This window comes from Salvelinus fontinalis, chromosome 4 (genome assembly GCF_029448725.1).
Source record: "Salvelinus fontinalis isolate EN_2023a chromosome 4, ASM2944872v1, whole genome shotgun sequence".
Lineage (NCBI taxonomy): Eukaryota > Metazoa > Chordata > Actinopteri > Salmoniformes > Salmonidae > Salvelinus > Salvelinus fontinalis.
In genome coordinates, this window is record NC_074668.1 from 21,390,753 (window position 1) to 21,408,352 (window position 17,600).

The 17,600-nt window shown below is 42.8% G+C and overlaps 1 protein-coding gene across 21 annotated transcripts in view; it reads right to left on the reverse strand.

Annotated features, from left to right (window-relative positions):
* Positions 1–393: 393 nt before the first annotated feature.
* Positions 394–17,600, reverse strand: part of rimbp2b (RIMS binding protein 2b) — a 127,286-nt gene continuing 110,079 nt past the window's right edge. For 6 of the 21 annotated variants that reach the window (XM_055919237.1, XM_055919246.1, XM_055919239.1 and 3 more), the window contains 13 exons: positions 17,255–17,395; positions 15,185–15,337; positions 12,552–13,334; positions 11,209–11,329; positions 10,635–10,748; positions 8,978–9,165; positions 8,619–8,787; positions 8,335–8,397; positions 7,861–7,964; positions 7,615–7,644; positions 6,588–6,659; positions 6,236–6,379; positions 394–2,903 (listed from right to left, as the gene is read on the reverse strand). In XM_055919237.1, the coding sequence (XP_055775212.1) occupies positions 2,709–2,903; positions 6,236–6,379; positions 6,588–6,659; positions 7,615–7,644; positions 7,861–7,964; positions 8,335–8,397; positions 8,619–8,787; positions 8,978–9,165; positions 10,635–10,748; positions 11,209–11,329; positions 12,552–13,334; positions 15,185–15,337; positions 17,255–17,395 (2,277 nt within the window). In that variant the 3' untranslated portion in view covers positions 394–2,708. Of the gene's footprint in view, positions 2,904–3,281; positions 5,353–6,235; positions 6,380–6,587; positions 6,660–7,614; positions 7,645–7,860; positions 7,965–8,334; positions 8,398–8,618; positions 8,788–8,977; positions 9,166–10,634; positions 10,749–11,208; positions 11,330–12,551; positions 13,335–15,184; positions 15,338–17,254; positions 17,396–17,600 lie in introns of those variants that run through there. The other 15 variants (XM_055919250.1, XM_055919251.1, XM_055919243.1 and 12 more) reach the window with 14 other exon arrangements.

Sequence of the window (17,600 nt, forward strand, 5' to 3'; positions counted from 1 at the left end):
ATTAATTATCAGGTATAACAGAAAACCAGCAGGCTCTGGAACTCGTAGGGCAAGAGTTGAATACCCCTGGTCTAGCAGTTAGTATTTGAAGTTTTGATGATTACACTTCCCTTTCCTTTTTCAGGCCTATGCCCTTTTTGGAGAAATTCGATTCTGTCAATACTCAGGACTTTGATATTAACGTTTATGGCTTGATTTAATCCGTAGTGCTGTAGACCTCCACTACATACAGCGCAATAGAAATTTAAAGGCAACGTTCGCTCAATCAGAAATTACCTTTACATTTCAAATTGTGGTACAGCGCTGAACGATTTGGATTGAATCGAGTCTTTAATCCTTTGACTTTGCTGTTGCACCATGGCATTTGGTGAATAAAACACAGCGCAAACAGCATTACAAAATATGAAATTTATTTGTTTTGTTTTTTTGCACATGCACACCCACACAATATTTTGTAACCACCAATATAGGCTGATATTTTTTGTCATAAAGCTAGCACACAATTGCAGACTTTTAACATTATGGTTTTGAAGACACCATGGGGAAAGCTTTCCACTGTTTGATTATAAATTTTAATGTACAAAAAAGGCAGTCTGAAAATCAAGTATAAACATTTAAAAACAATTTACAAATGGACAAAGTACAAAAAGAGCAACAGTCAAAACAATATATATAGAAGCAATGACCGACAATTGTACAGAAAGTTGTACAGAATGCTTTTTGTACATTCTTTTTTGGCAGTCTCAGTTCAAATCTCATGAAAGTAGTGTAGTCCAGAAAAAGCTGTGATAAAGTGAATGGAAGGATGAAATGATTAACAAAATATTGTAAGGAGTTAACAGATGGAAGGTTTCATTTCACATACAAACTAGAACGCTGGACATCTGCATACGGATAGTTTTGATAAATAAAATATTGGCTTTCAATTAATCATACATTCACTACTCTGTGCTAGTTGGGTGCTGACACAAATACAGTACTTCTACCCTTTGCAAATATATGAAATGGAGAGTTGACTTCTGTGAACCTGTAGTCAAATTACCGGTAGTTGAATTTATAGGGGTCATTATGGAGGTAGACTTGTCTTGTTGAAATCACAATTTCTATGTTAGGGCTTTTATCTGATGGTTATTCAATCAAACCTAGTCTCCGTCATAAGTCAAACATTTTCCTGCTTCCAAGAATTGCAAGTTTGTAGTGTACTCTACAAAACTTAGTTTGAAACAAAAAATAATACCAACTGCTGATTGCAACTTATCCTGGAAACAATTAATTAAACTGGCCTTCAATTGTATTTCTTTCACATCCATTGTCTTATACACAAACGTGTCAAAATGGGATTGTGAATGCAGTAAATACATTGCATGTATAACATGAAGAACAAAATAAAGTGCCTTATTTTTTTCATTAGTCTTTTTGTGCCAAAATAGTGTGAAACATTAAAACGTAAATACACATTTACATTCCCCCCTTACTTTTTTGTATTGAATTTCGTTTGAATGTCATTTTAATGCGTAGGTCTTCCAAAAAACATTCTTACAAGTAATAAACTGCACATCACTAGTCTTGATCAACATAATTTACAAATATATTTTCAGAAGTAATGCAATGACTTGAATGCATACAGGACATAACGCTCCACTCACTGGACAAAATACAAACCATTGTGCATTTATAAGGCAAATACATGGAGGTTGGTTTCAACTAGGCATTTCATGACAATTCAACAACAAAAATATACTGAATCTTGAAACCCTGCCCTATCTAATGTCCTTGTCCAGAGTTATTTCAGTGTGCCTGAAGAACTGACACTTGCTGTTAAGAATTGATACTTGCTTATCAAATTCTCTCCAGACCAATCTGACTCGAGTCTTTCTGGAGATTTTGCATATTTTACCACTGCACATATCGTGACTTCAGGTGCTAAGTTGGTGACTAGTCAAATGTGTACCTGGGCTCAAATTGAACTGAGTATGAATGTGACAATTAGGTTTGTATTGAATATTGTTTTAAGTTAATCTTTTTTTTTACTATTCATTTAGCAAATATTGCTCATACACGGTATCATAAAAATGCACTGACAAAGCATGCAAATTGAGCCTTGAGTTCTGATAGAAAAGGCCATCAGTTAGCATGTGCTTTCAAAGGTTGGGTGGGAATTATTATTCTGGATATGGTTTAGGTAAAACATGCAAACCTCCTATACAGTTAAAATGACCTCAGCTGCCTGACCCTAAAACGGCTATTTTCCTTGCATCAATATGGGTACTACAATGTGAAGGTTTGGTTAAGGTGAGCCACCAGCAGTATTATCAAGTATGATGTTGACTGGCCATTCGGAGCCCTATCCTTTGATCTCAGCCCTAAAGAGAGAATGGTATAAACCCCTCTTACTCTGAGGAACATTGTGGTCTACAGCGTCATCAAACAGACCTACATACCTATTTCAAATCATCCATCGTGTTGCAGTCTTCTGCTTCAGATAGCAAAACATAAACGACCAGAGGTTGGCTTATGACACTAAATTTCAAACTATGAGGTCCCTGAACCATATTCAAAATACATACTGCAATTTAAATAAGGTTTCTAGAATACAACAGATTTGTACATTTTGACCACTTTTTCTTCTCACAGGACTGAATTTACAGTAATGGAAGTGTTGGAGATGAATTATGTGGTTGGTAATATACTTCAAGTATTTGAAGGGGTTATTTTACAGCGCCAAGTCTTTTCAATAGTTTCTTCCCTTTGGAGAGCAGTCCCTTTTTCTTTTTGGAGGACAAGTCGCAGGGGCTCCTGATGGGACTGCCAGGCCCCACTGTAGCAGGGCCAGAGCCAGGGATGTGTTGGCGCACTGTGGGGGAGGCGGCTCTTCTGGGCAGACCCGATTTTTCCAATGGAACCTAATGGGAGACCCGTAAGGGACAGTTCAGCGGGGTTAAAAAGCCAACCCTCTTGCACCCCAGTCACTACCCCCTTCCACTTAGTCCTTTCTGTCTCAGCAGGGCCACCATACCTTTGGCTTCATCAGTCTATCTCCCTCATAGCATAGCCCAGTTCAACTTGTAAATGTTAGGATATTGTATCTTTAGTGTACTGAGGTGCTGTATACCACCCTCCCCCACTGCCATTTAGGTAGTCTTTCATCAAGCTGGTTTAAATGATAGACTTCAATGTCAAAGAATGTCCACATACTCTTTACCAATCACGCATTTCTATGCTGAGATTCTCCAGAATGGCTATCAATGGCATAGGCCATGTCTTTCACACACACAAAAACAAGAGATACAATATTGTATTAACATTATGGGACAACATATGACAGCAGATTTTCTTTTTAAATATAAAGGGCATTCATATACAACTGGGTTACAGTAAACATCTAATATCTAAATATTCCTTCATAGTAATCATGAGCTAAAAGGCTTCTTTTCAATTGCACTTAGGAAAGATGTATCCTTAAGATCCCATTAACATGAGACTAGTCGCTAGCACTAGTCTCTACAGTAGATATAGTATTGTCTCTACAGTAGATATACTATGGTCTCTAGCACTAGTCTCTTCAGTAGATATACTATAGTCTCTGGCACTAGTCTCTACAGTAGATATAGTATAGTCTCTGGCACTACTCTCTACAGTAGATGTACTATAGTCTAGCACTAGTCTCTACAGTAGATATAGTATAGTCTCTGGCACTACTCTCTACAGTAGATATACTATAGTCTCTACCACTAGTCTCTACAGTAGATATAGTATAGTCTCTGGCACTAGTCTCTACAGTAGATATAGTATAGTATCTGGCACTAGTCTCTACAGTAGATATAGTATAGTCTCTGGCACTACTCTCTACAGTAGATGTACTATAGTCTAGCACTAGTCTCTACAGTAGATATAGTATAGTCTCTGGCACTACTCTCTACAGTAGATATAGTATAGTCTCTGGCACTACTCTCTACAGTAGATGTACTATAGTCTAGCACTAGTCTCTACAGTAGATATAGTATAGTCTCTGGCACTACTCTCTACAGTAGATATACTATAGTCTCTACCACTAGTCTCTACAGTAGATATAGTATAGTCTCTGGCACTAGTCTCTACAGTAGATATAGTATAGTCTCTGGCACTAGTCTCTACAGTAGATATAGTATAGTCTCTGGCACTAGTCTCTACAGTAGATATAGTATAGTCTCTGGCACTAGTCTCTACAGTAGATATAGTATAGTCTCTGGCACTAGTCTCTACAGTAGATATAGTATATAGCTACATATAGACACGTCCAGATCAATAAGAGGGTCATTATTCTGCACATTGAATGTTCATAATTTATCATACGTCGAGAGGGGATAAGCGTTTCAATTTACCAGTTTTTGAAGCAATTAATCACTTTTCATCAAGGTAACTTCATCAAGGTTGTTGGAACCAATTTAACCTGCTTTAAAAAAAGTTGTATTTACAAATCTGATCACAAGCAACTTAAATATTTATACAAACTAAATAAAAAAGTGATTTTTCATGTTAATTAAAATAACCTTTTGAAATCGAATTGATGACACTTTCTATAAGGAAAAAATGTTAGTAGCTATTTTTGCCATTTTGCATCATTCCTTATGTGAGAGAAAAAGTGCACCCCACTAACAACTTAACAAAGGCATGTGGAGCGGACCACTATCTTGGGTATCTATGGATAAAGTAATGCCAATGAAATGTTTATCTGATTGATTGGAAACCTCAACAAGAAGGAGTTGCCTGTCTGGCAGACAGTTCATTACCACTGACTTGTTTCTAGTGGCGTTTGATTAGATTAAGCGTGGCAGGGTGCACTACTTCAAGGAGAGGGGAGGTTCTATCAGAATGTTAGCTATAGAGTCTGAATGTTACCACTAGTACTACGGGGAGGCAACCTAGGCGTGCAACAATGGCCTTTTAGCTTACCATGAGTTACAGCAGGAGACTTATCTTGAGAGAAGGACATTGTAATGTACAACACCCAGAGAAACAACTGAAGATACCATGCTTCTTGTCTAATGCATTGTCTAGGGTGGTCGTCCTTAAGTTAACACAACAACCTGAATGCTTTTACAATAAACTCTTGTCAAATAAAAGCATGTACACTGGGATCATCCTGGTGTGTACCACAGTATTCTATACATATTTACATCCATTGAAAAGGAATTAACTGAAATTTAAACTGGCAAAATAATGGTCATATAAAACGGAGTGTGTGTTGCATACCGGAAATTAAGGGGAACCCATGTCATCTGCATTAGACGAGGGCTGCGTAACCTTGGTATCCTCAGTTGCTCACTTACGTGATGGAAACAGCCTTTAAGGTGTGAAATGAACACTCTTCTTCTGTTTTGCCAAGCGGGTGAGGAAAAGAAATCAAATAAAAAATGCAGTGATGGCGTTTCAATAGTCTGCACTATGAGAATGACAAATTATAAAACCAACCAAGAAACTTGAGATGAAATCTGCTCATATTCAAACATTAACTTGCAATTATTTGTTAAATACAGAATTATTGTAACATTATTTTACAGCTAGTTATAATTATAATGACATTTGAAATTATACTCTCAAACAGCAACATAAGCTTCTTGATGCTATTGTACAAGTAAGCAATATACAAAAACAAGGCTTTCAGGAGCAAATACAAAAGTTATACTGTACTAGACTTATTGTTCACTATAAAAAGGTTCAAAGGGAAATCATGCATCTTTAAGAGAGAACATGCAGTGCTACAGTCTAGATATTTCATCCTCCAGTACATCAAAACTATTTCCTCTATTAGAAACACAGGTAATATTCATAAAGCATTTATTACAATACTAAATATGCATGTGCAAAAAAAACATTGCATGTTGTTGACTGCTATTTTTCAAGACATTACATGACAATAATTCTGCTTTTTATTATTTCAGTCTATTCTCTTTGAGAACGCTTTATGAATATGTCCACATATTGTACAATGCATGTCCCCCCCCCCCCCCCCCCCCCCCACACCCACGGCAGTCAACATTGAAAATAAAAGTTCCTATGTCAAGTATTAATAGTTTTCTTTATATTTCTGAGGCATCAACAACGTTTACAGCATAATGCTCCAAAGTCTGAATTCCCATCATATGTTCAGGAATGAAACACAAGCACAGACAGAAAACTAAAGGAGTAAGGAGGTAAAGGGAACGGAAAGGAGTACATGGATGACAGAGGGCTAGTACTGCGAGAGAGCATGTACCCTTTTGGTCTTTATCCGTGCTGCAGCATCCTGCGGGTATCGAGAATCTCGAGACTGAGTGTCAGTGAGAAAAACCTCAACATCATCAGGCACTTCTTCTAGAAAGTTGGAGGGAACAAGACCTTTGTGTCCATTGAGCTCGCCCTGAGGGATCACAAACACACAGGGTGACTGGCATAGAATGTACATTGGACTCCACAATATAGGAAACTAGACTAAAGGGATATAAAATTATCATTTTAAATTGTTTATCATACTATTACTATCACTGTCATTTTCACTGTGTTTATTTGCACTAAGCTGGTTGAAGAAATATGAACTACTTTATATCAAGTGTAAGTCACATACTTACATAATGAAACCCATCTTCATCAATTTCACCAAATACTGTTATGACGTCACCAGCACAGAATGTCAGTTCAGCCTGTCAAAACAGGTTTGAGTTCAGTTTGACCTGCTTTCTCTACATCAAAGCAGCTTGCATCTGTTGAAGATTCTCTCTATAACCCAACCACGTGGGATACTGTTAGGGTTTAATTTGTGTGAAATGCTGTACTTCCTATTCCAATCACTGAGATGCATTGTAAATCTAGAAGTGTTAGTACAGTCTTGGCAGACTGCTGCAACTATCAAATGCATCAAGCGTTGGATATTTGAAGACAGGATTGCAACCAGTGATGTGTATAAACCCTGGATGACTGACAGGGGGCGCTGTAATGAAGCCACCATACAGCCATCTTGGTACTCATCCTCCATTGTAAAAAAGATTTTGGAGGCAATAGAAATGCATTTATTGACACGTTTATTATATGACAAACACCTTAATACATACTTTTAAATTATATTATGTGAACTAAACGTACATATAATACATGAAGAAATATATTAAAACATTTTCCTTTTTTGTACTAATTTTACTGTCCCTACTACAACAACAAAATCACTTAAATACGTGTAATTTTGTCCTTGAAACATTTCATTGAGATACTGTAGAATTCCATTAATTCCTATGGAGAACTGCTCCTTCTGGGTAGTGCCAATATGGCTGACCGGTGGCTTCAAAGCCTCTCAATGGCCAATACATAGCATCAGCAATCCAAGGTTTGTATACATCATTGATTGCAGCACAGACAATAGGCATACCATACTACTATCTACTATCCACTTTTCCAGGCCTCTCCAAAACACACAAATCAAACGTAGGAGATGGCTCAACACACAGACCAAACTGAGGAAGGATGCCAGTGCAGGCAATGGGTGAGGGGCTGTGTTCATGAGAGGGGTATACTGTAGCCCCCTCCACCATGTGTCCACCTCTGAACACTCCAACAACAGTCAGGGAGAAAAACACACAGAGAGCGGACGCTCCTCTCACTCACCTCATTCAGCCTGTCTCTCCCATACTGTGTCTGGGGCCGTGCCAATAGAAAGGTGAGAGTGAGTGAAACCAGGGGGGAAGGGCCATAAGAACAACAGGAAAAGGTTAAGCTACTAATGGGGACCAGGTAATGGTAAAGATGGGGAGTAAGACTGGCTGATGTATTGCTGCAATGTTGGCAAGGCAAGCAGGTACATCGTTAGTAGTAACAGGGTAGAACTACCTCTACACCTGACTCTAGCAGTACCTCCACATCCACGTTGGGGGAGCTCTCCCTGGGGTCGTAGTCATACAGGGCCACCATTCTACGTGTGGACGAGGGGTGCTGACGCCCACTCCGCCTGTTCCTCTCTGGACAGAGACACACAGACAGTCATCAATCAATAAGAAGGACAAGTAACACACTAAACTAGAGATAATCTCCTTACTAATCTCAGTTGTAAAATCACACACTAAAATAACAGTATGCAATTTCTTATGATCTCTCATGAATGACTGTCTATACCAGGCAAAGGCTGAATGAACATGGTACATGAAGGTGAAAGCCACAATGAACATCCCTATTGATTTACTGAAGATGAGCATGTTAGTGACAATTCTGACAGAAAATACCCATAATTCGTAACTAAAACGCATAAGAAAAGTGAAGAAATGGTGGAAGAAGCAAAGCGTGAAGATGAAAAAATAGTGCAGAAAGAGTGCATCTAAAGAGAACACAGACCTCGCTTGGATTTTCGGGACCTGCGGTTTATTGAGCGACCATCTTTGAAGCGGTTGCAGTTCACTTCACGGGAAAACAGAGAGAAAAGAAAAAGAAAGAGGAAAACGATTGTAGAGACAGAGAAATGAGAGTACCATCAGCATTAGACATCAGTGTGTAAAGAAAGCAACCGAGACAGGAAAAGAGGAAGGGAAGAGAAAATCAGGCCCAAATTAGAGTAACAAAGATTGAAAGAGTGGTGGAGAAAAGACAGAGAGCAAGTGGGAGTCCAGGTGCCACCCTACCTAATTTCTCTACAGGAGTGTTGAGTGGGAGGAAGCCCTGTTTGAGTAGCTGGTCCATCATCCCATCATCCTCAGTCTGGATCTCTGACACCATGTTACAGGGGATCAGACCCGGGCGGTCACGGATCTCTGCCCTGTAGAACCCATCCGTGTCCTTATCCCCAAACACCTGACCAGCACAGAGAACAATGTTAGCAGGAGGGAGAAAGAGAGACAGCCACCACCACTACAGTTGTTCAATAGCAGCTTCACATGCACAACTACATCTAACCCACGAATGTAAGTCAACACGAGGCCCTTTTGTTGTTAGGATGAGGAAAGCAGATTGGACTACAGCACTGTGTGGATCAGGCTCCCACCTTGATGATCTGGCCCTCTTTGAAGGGCAGCTCCTCGTCAGCAGCATCAGGGTTGGGGGACATGGACAGGGGGTCGTAGTCAAACAGGGCCACAAATATACGCGCCAGGTCCTCTGGCCCCGACTCCTCATAGTACACTGGCGACCGTCGCCCTCGGCCATGCCCGCGGTCTTGCCCACCGTACTCATCTGAAACACAGAAGGCACTGCTGCAACTGCCAGCCTTGCTACTGCCAGCCCCCAGCATAGGATAGGCTGGGGTGCAGAGTGGAGTAGAGGGCAGCGGAACGAAAAGATGTCACTTTGTCAGAGCTGACAGACAGGGGAGAGGGCCATGAAACACATGTGTGTGAAAAAGAGCCCAAGATTTCAAGGGGGATTTAAAGAGGTTTTAAGATAGAATGGTCAGTCTGCACTATTGTGTCCATCATCCTCTCAAAGGGCACGCCTCTAAAAACGCTGATAAGCCCCTACTGTAATTACATGCTGTAGCAACATTTATGATTCCCAATTTATTAGAACATGTAAGCAGGACACTGTTTTTAGAGTTTTCTTTAAGTCTAAGCTATCTATAATTGACAGATAGCACAGATTGGATGTTTTTTCACACATCTCTGAATGCTGGTAGGACAGACACCAAAAAGACAAACAAAGTACCTTTATAACACTCATAGATACAGTTAGACAGAGGTCAAGTAGGACAGACAGCAGCACGTCAAGCCAGACGATGGGATGCAGGTGGAACTACATGACCATACACATAACAAAGAAAGGAGGGAAACAGACTCAGACTGTTCATTGCTGTTTTACTTCACTGTCTCACGGAGCGTAAACAGGCATTCATGCGTTCCACTCTTCAAAATGAGGAAGTATGCTTCAATATCACAGTACAAGAGGGGTAAAACCATGCTCACATTAGAAATACAGCATTAAGCTAAAAGGGCAAATGAATATTCCTGCAAGAAATTATAACATCAAATGCCATAGCAGGAACCTGACTCATCAGGGGCAGTGAGGGAAAAGGAAAGGAATCCACCTCATATTCGTTCACTAGTGGATTTCCTGGAACTCCATGTCCAAACAAACCACATTTCAATATCACAATTCAGGGAAAATGTCTGTTAAATGATGTTTTAATGATACAATACTGATGTTCGGTTTAGATGACAGCAGTTTCATCAAGGTGCAATGGAGTGATACCAACAAGACATGAGTGCACTTACTCATCCAATGGTTTTCCTTCTCACTGTACTGTAAACAATCAGTCATGCAAAATCAACAGTCAACAGGGGGACTATATGCCCTGGGAGAAGAAGAGGAAGGGTGAAAAGAAGGGATGGGTGAGAGGGAAGGAAGGAAGGAAGGAAGGAAGGAAGGAAGGAAGGAAGGAAGGAAGGAAGGAAGGAAGGAAGGAAGAGGGGTCTCCAAGGGAGGCCTGGGATTAAGGCTGCAGAGAGCTATACAGGGAGGGGAGGGGGCACTCATTCTTCAGCTACAGAAAAAGTGTCCATCTTATCTTTCCGGCAGCCGAGTGTATAATGCACACTTAAGCTTGAGACTACTATTCCTTTCTAATTTTAAGTAAGGTTCTTAACACTGTCTTCTATGTACTTTCATGGTTTATTCATGTTGTTCTAGAGAGAAGCTGGGCCACATACCATCGTCATGCCATATCCTCCGCCGAGCTACACTGCCATGATAGTAAACATCCTCCTTGCCAGGTGAGAGGTTTCCCTCACTCCCCTCACTGTTACTCTCCATCATGGTGATCTCTACAGAAGACACCAATCAGATTACAGCGTTACTGTCAGGGACCCCCCCCAACACTGCTCTACTTCACGGACCGGCCAATGCCTGGCTGGAAATGCTGCTGGAGGGGGAGGGGCTGGGGGGATCAGGGGGTGGGATAAGGCAACAGGTTGTAATCTGGAGTTCTTCAATGTAAAACAGCAATGCTTTGCACTGTGTGAGACAGAGGGAATGGTAAGAGCAGGTGAGCCCTTTATGCACACAGTATATAAAGTCTGTAGTAAACAGTAAACAGTAGCAGCCCCTCCCCCTTAACTGCTTATGCACATTTAAAAAGCCAAGTCAGAGACACCGTAAAGAGGTATGAGGTTGGTCAGAACTACAGGTGTAGGAGCACAGCACCACTACAGAGAACTACATGGTTGTTTAAGGTCATGTGTCTATGGGAGAGATGTTCAGCTCAGGGGAGGACGGGGCACTAACCAATGGAAGGAACCATCATGGGTCGTCGCTGTGGGGGGTTGCCGCTATGAACAGGCCTCCTCCCTGAATGGTCCAGCCGGTCGCCATGGGAGCATCCATGGGAAGGGGAGTTCCCTATAATCTTTAGAAGGCGATAAAAACACAGCGTAAGTTAAAACAAGCTGCCTTTTACACTGCCTCTCTCACATAACAAACCAGCCATTCAAAAGGATCACAAAACCATAAGAACAAATGATATGACTTCCATTTGTCCTTAAGGAGGCAAAACAAGAATAATAAATAAACCCATAAAATAAAGAGACCAAACAAACCAAAAAAGCATCAACAGAACCAAAGTAAATCAACCCCAGAGACCACAACAGGATCAGATGTTTAGCTAAAGACCATTTGTTTTTTGTTCTGCTCATGTCAGCTCCTTGATGACAAGAGGGAGTGAGCGAGTAGACGAAAGAGAATAGAATGGAGAAAGGCATAGTTAGCTGAGCACAACCATAATGGCTTCAGCCTGGGGCCCAAACCAGAGAGAGAGAGGCTGAGGCCCAAAGGCTTCTCATCCAGTTAGTCATACAGGATAAATGGGACAGAGATGGGGGGAGGGGGATCGAGCAATAAGATGACCACTGCTGTGTGTAGTATAGGAGGAGGAGAGGAGATTCTGTTGAAAAGATTATGGAAGAGCATGAAGAGGGGAGAGCATATTGTCTGCAGAGCACTAACATAATGCAGATGGACTGAAGGCTAAATCAGCTATAAGACTATGAGAGGCTATCCTCCATGTGGTCCTACTAGAAAAGGCTTTATCTGTCAAGGACTACAGCCTTTACGCACAATGAGAAGCAGGACATGTTGGAATAGAGGTCCCCCTGTGGAAGGCAGTGCAATCAGGGTAAAGTCAGAGGCGGGATAGGATGGGCAAGACGTCTGTCATAGCTGCATATCAAACCCATTGGCTGGTAGAGAGAGGGGGATGGCGGAGCAGAATAGGGATAGCGCATCCCCATGCAAACTATAATGGTTGAGCTGCCATTTTGTTTAAAAAAGGAATCTTTCTCCTCAGACACATCAGAAACAAAAACTTTCTGAAATGGCCTTTAGATAATCAAAAAAGCTTCACTTAAAAACTCACTGGACGTTCTAAGAACGAGCAAACTACACACATGAAAAACTACAAATAAGAATCACCATGAACATGTACTAATAACTTGCCAGAATATTGCACAAAACAAAAATAAATCAATGTAAAGGTGGGAGACCCATAGAGAGAAAAAACACCAAGAAAAAAGGTATGGTTTTACTGCTTGCTGATGGAATGTACAGCAGGTAAGAGTCTGAGTCACACACACCGGCGGCTGGTCCGAGACCCTGTTGAGCCTGTTCACATAGCTGGCCCTAAGGTCCCTTTGATAAGGCCTGTCCAGCTGGTGGAGCCTGCCCTCGCTCAGGGCTCCGTCCCTGGGGTAGCGTCTGGGGCTGTGCCCTGGTTCCCTCTCCCACTCCCGGCCTGGCCCGTAGTGCACCTCCCTGTTCCTCAGGTCAGACAGGTGGCCTGTCTTAGGGCTGTCACAGTGGTCCTCATCCATGCTGCACTGCCGTGTCAGCTGCCTCTTCCTGCCTGCAGCCAGGGCCCGTCGCTCTACCGGCCCCTCACAGTGGATGTAGTGGACAGGACCCCGCATGGGGCTGCCGTGGGGGTAACCCCGGTACCCCAAAGAGCCCTCCTCCTCACTGCCACAGTCCAGGCCGCTGTCAGGGCTCTTGGTGGTCTGCCGGCTGGGCCGGTTCAGGCTGCGCTCCTCGAAATTACAGCCATAGCGGGGAGAGGAATGCTGGCGCTGCAGCAGGCGACGGTGGTTCTTGCTGGGGGAGAGGTGGTTGTGCTGGTGGGGGTTCTGCTGGTAGATACGGGGGCTCCTGCGGTGCATGCAGGGTGTACCAGGCCTGCCTTCGTCGTCAAAGCGCAGGCGCTGATGATGATGACCCATCCCATCCACTCCGTCGGGCTCGTCCTCGGCAACCTCAGGGATGCTGTGGAGGCGTTTACTACGCAGGGACTTCTGTCTCACCACCTCCCTCTGTAGGTCCCAGCAGTCCCTCTCCTCCCCTAGGTCCTGACGCCTGTAATACGCCTGTAAGGCCAGGACGGGACAGCCACGGTGCGGAGCGCAGGGTGGATTGGTTTGGCATTTCAATTAAGAGTTTTGTTTAAAATTTAGTTTTTGCAGGTGTTAGAACAGGCAGGAAACAACACAGTGTGAATAAAAAATGAAATGGGGAAAAAAGACAAAATAAGAACAGAATTAGTTATTTGTGGCAGAATGGCCAGATGTAAGGCATGCAGTGTCATTCCGTGAGCTGGGGGAAATAGCATGCTCTGAACGGGAATCTGTGGGACGAAAGCAAAGGGAGTAATAGACAGTCACACTGAGGATGGGTCTGGGACAGGATTTAGATAGCCAGGACAGATTAGAAAAGGGTGCAACACATCTGCCAAGGGAGAAATACTCACAGATAAATGAAACAGGTGACAAACTCACAAAACATATAAGTGAATTAACTCATAAAGAAAAGACTTAAAACACATTGCACCAAGCACAGCCTGGGCAAGTGAATAAGAGCTACAGTATATACATTAACCAAGAGAGATGCGGCAGCAAACTAAGCAAAGCACTTGCATAAGCAAAATAAGACATTTAAAAAGTGTCTCAGTCTGTTCTAACATTTTCAGACAGGACCCGAGGGCTGTTCTTATGACAGATTTAGAGTTTCCATCAATAATGACTATAGACTGAATCTCAGCTGTGTTGCTTCTGATATTTGACCCTGATTGCATGCACTACTGCATAGGACACTCCATTTCCAGAGCATAGTAACAAGACACAAATACATACAGAACATGAATGAGACATACTTATTGGTGACATGATGAGGTACTATGGAAAACATAGGCAAATGCAGCAGATCAATACACCTAAAAAGACAGTTCTGTTGAGTACCGTACAGTGTGAGGAATCACATCTTGCTTACTCTTATCAACTTGATAAGTTAAACGTTTCACAAGTATTCTCACAGCATTGCATGACTGTAAACATGTTTCTTTGGAAATGACCTGGGGACCTTTCATATCAACACTCCCAGTGAATACAGATGACAATTTAACTTCTTGTTTATCATCAACACAGTAAATATAACCTATGTTTCACTGCTAATAATAATGTCACTCAGGAGAACTTGTTACATAATGATTATTGACCACACATCCACATGTGCCCATTGAAACATACTCAATGGAGACAGGTCCACACATCCTCAAAGGTAACCATCATCAACATCCAGAAAATAACTCAAACACAAAAGGTACAACATGAGACGGACACAACCCAAAGTGAATTATTCCATTTAAGTAGTCTAAACTCACTTAAATGAGATTCCCATATGCATTCGATATGCCATGACCCTTCTAGCTGATGGTACAGTACATTTTAAAAGATCAATGTTTGGTCATTGACATATTCCTTTACAACACATTTTTAACAGAGTATTCATGAACAGTAAGTCTACTAATTATCCAGTTTTTACAAAATATGGACATTCTTAAACTGTATATTAAAATGCATATTGAGACAAAACAACATTCCATGTTTCTATCAATACCAAGCTCATTTTAAACATGATTGTTCACCTCTCCTTACACAGTCCATGCTGGGTGTGTATAGTACAGCCATTCAGATGGGTTAGTTAAGACTTGGATGATGAAGCTGATATGCAGTGTGTTGTTCAGCTCAGAGCAGGATGGAGCGCTCAGCAGGCAAAGCCACAGTGGGCCTGCATGTAGAGCCAGACAGTGAGAGAAGGCAGCCGGGGCCACAGTAGATAGGAGGGACCTCCCTCCCTCCCCAACCCCCCTCCCTACTTCTCCAACCTCCTCCGTACCCGCCTCCCCTGGACCCCCACTAGATGAGGTATATGTGTGCTGTACCTTGAGAGTGTTGTGAGAGTTGATGCTGCGCCGACGGCCCTCCTCCAGCTGCATCTCAGAGTACAGGTCCTCCTCGTCCTCCTCCATGATGTCAGACAGGTCTGAGCCGCGGCTGCTCTCTGTCTGGTACTCCTCACTGTGGCTGTAGTGGTGCTGGGAGACGGGAGAGAACCAGCTTTAACATGGAACTACAGGAACAACAAGCCTGTGTCTGACTGGCTGAACTAGGAGACGGGGGAGAGGACCAGCTTTAACATGGAACCACAGGAACAACAAGCCTGTGTCTGACTGGCTGAACTAGGAGACGGGGGGAAGTTTCAAACAGGTCAACATTCACATGGCCGCAGGGCCAGATGGATTACCAGGACGTGTAGTCAGAGCATGTGCTGACCAACTGGCAAGTCTCTTCACTGACATTTTCACCTGTCCCTGACCGAGTCTGTAATACCAACATGTTTCAAGCAGACCGTCATAGTCCCTGTCCCCAAGAACACCAAGGTGACCTGCCTAAATGACACCGAACCGTAGCACTCACGTCTGTAGCCATGAAGTGCTTTGAAAGGCTGGTCATGGCTCACATCAACACCATCATCCCAGAAACCCTAGACCCACTCCAATTCGCACACCACCCCAACAGATCCACAGATGATGCAATCTCTATTGCACTCCACACTGCCCTTTCCCACCTGGACAAAAGGAACACTACAGCTTAGCGTTCAACATAATTCCCTCAAAACTGATCCACCCCTTTCTGCAACTGGATCCTGGACTTCCTGACAGGCCGCCCCCAGGTGGTAAGGGTAGTCAACAACACATCTGCCACGCTGATCCTCAACACGGGGGCCCCTCAGGGGTGTGTACTTAGTCCCCTCCTGTAGTCCCTGTCCACCCACAACTGCGTGGCCAAGCACGATTCCAACACCATCATTAAGTTTGCCGACGACACAACGGTGGTAGGCCTGATCAGCGACAACAATGAGACGGTCTATAGGAAGGAGGTCAGAGACTTGGCAGTGTGGTGCCAGAACAACAACCTCTCCCTCAACGTGATCAAGACAAAGGAGATGATTGTGGACTTCAGGAAAAGAAGGGCCGAGCCCCCATTCTCATCTACACGGCTGTAGTGGGGCAGGTTGAGAGCTTAAAGTTCCTTGGTGTCCACATCACCAACAAACTATCATGGTCCAAACACACCAAGACAGTCGTGAAGAGGATATGACAACACCTATTCCCCCTCTGGAGACTGAAAAGATTTGGCATGGGTCTTCAGATACTCCAAAAGTTCTACAGCTGCACCATTGAGAGCATCCTGACTGGTTGCATCACTGTCTGGTATGGAAACTGCTCGGCCTCTGACCGCAGGGCACTACAGAGGGTGGTGTGAACGGCCCAGTACATCACTGTGGCCAACCTTCCTGCCATCCAGGACCTCTATACCAGTCGGTGTCAGAGAAAGCCCCTTCAAATTGCCAAAGACTCCAACCACCCTAGTCATTGATTGTACTCTCTGCTACCGCATGGCAAGAGGTACCGGAGCGCCAAGTCTAGGTCCAAAAGGCTTCTTATCAGCTTCTACCCCCAAGCCATAAGACTGCTGAAAAGCTAAGCAAATGGCTACCCGGACAATTTGCATCGACCCCCCCTTTTTTTACGCTGCTGCTACTCGCTGTTTATTATCTATGCATAGTCACTTTACCACTACCTACATGCACATATTACCTCAATTACCTCGACTAACCTGTTACCCTGCACATTGACTCGGTACCGGTACCCCCTGTATATATATTGCCTCGTTATTGTAATTTTTAAATGTTTTACTTTAGTTTATTTAGTAGATATTTTCTTAAAACTGCATTGTTGGTTAAGGGCTTGTAAGTAAGCATTTCACAGTAAGGTCTCCACCTGTTGTATTCGGCACGTGACAAATAAAATGTGATTTGATTTGATTTAACATGGAGTTACAGGTTACAATCATATCCTTTTCTTCATTTTCCCAGAGCGATGATTGGAACAGAAACAAACTGTATTATTCTGTATTTAAGCTGTGACAGAGTTGTTGTTTTGTATTACCCGTACATGTCTTCCCAGTTCAGAGCCTCTGAGGAATTCGTCCACAGAGGCCCCTCTCCTCCTGGTGTGAGGAGAGACATAACCATCCTCCTCCTCATCAGAGTTCACGTTCCGCTCACTGAAGATGTTCCTCTTCTCCATCTGGCACAGGAAAACACAGACAAGCAAACCTTATACATAGCTGCAGATGCATCACACTATCATAATGATACATGATATTAGTTCTCTATAGTATTGACTCAATAGTACCCTGAGAGTCTATGAGGCACTTGGTACACAAATAAAACTCTGTTTGCGCTGTACTGTGTATCATCATGTCATAGGCAAATCTGAAGTGGCTGCTTAC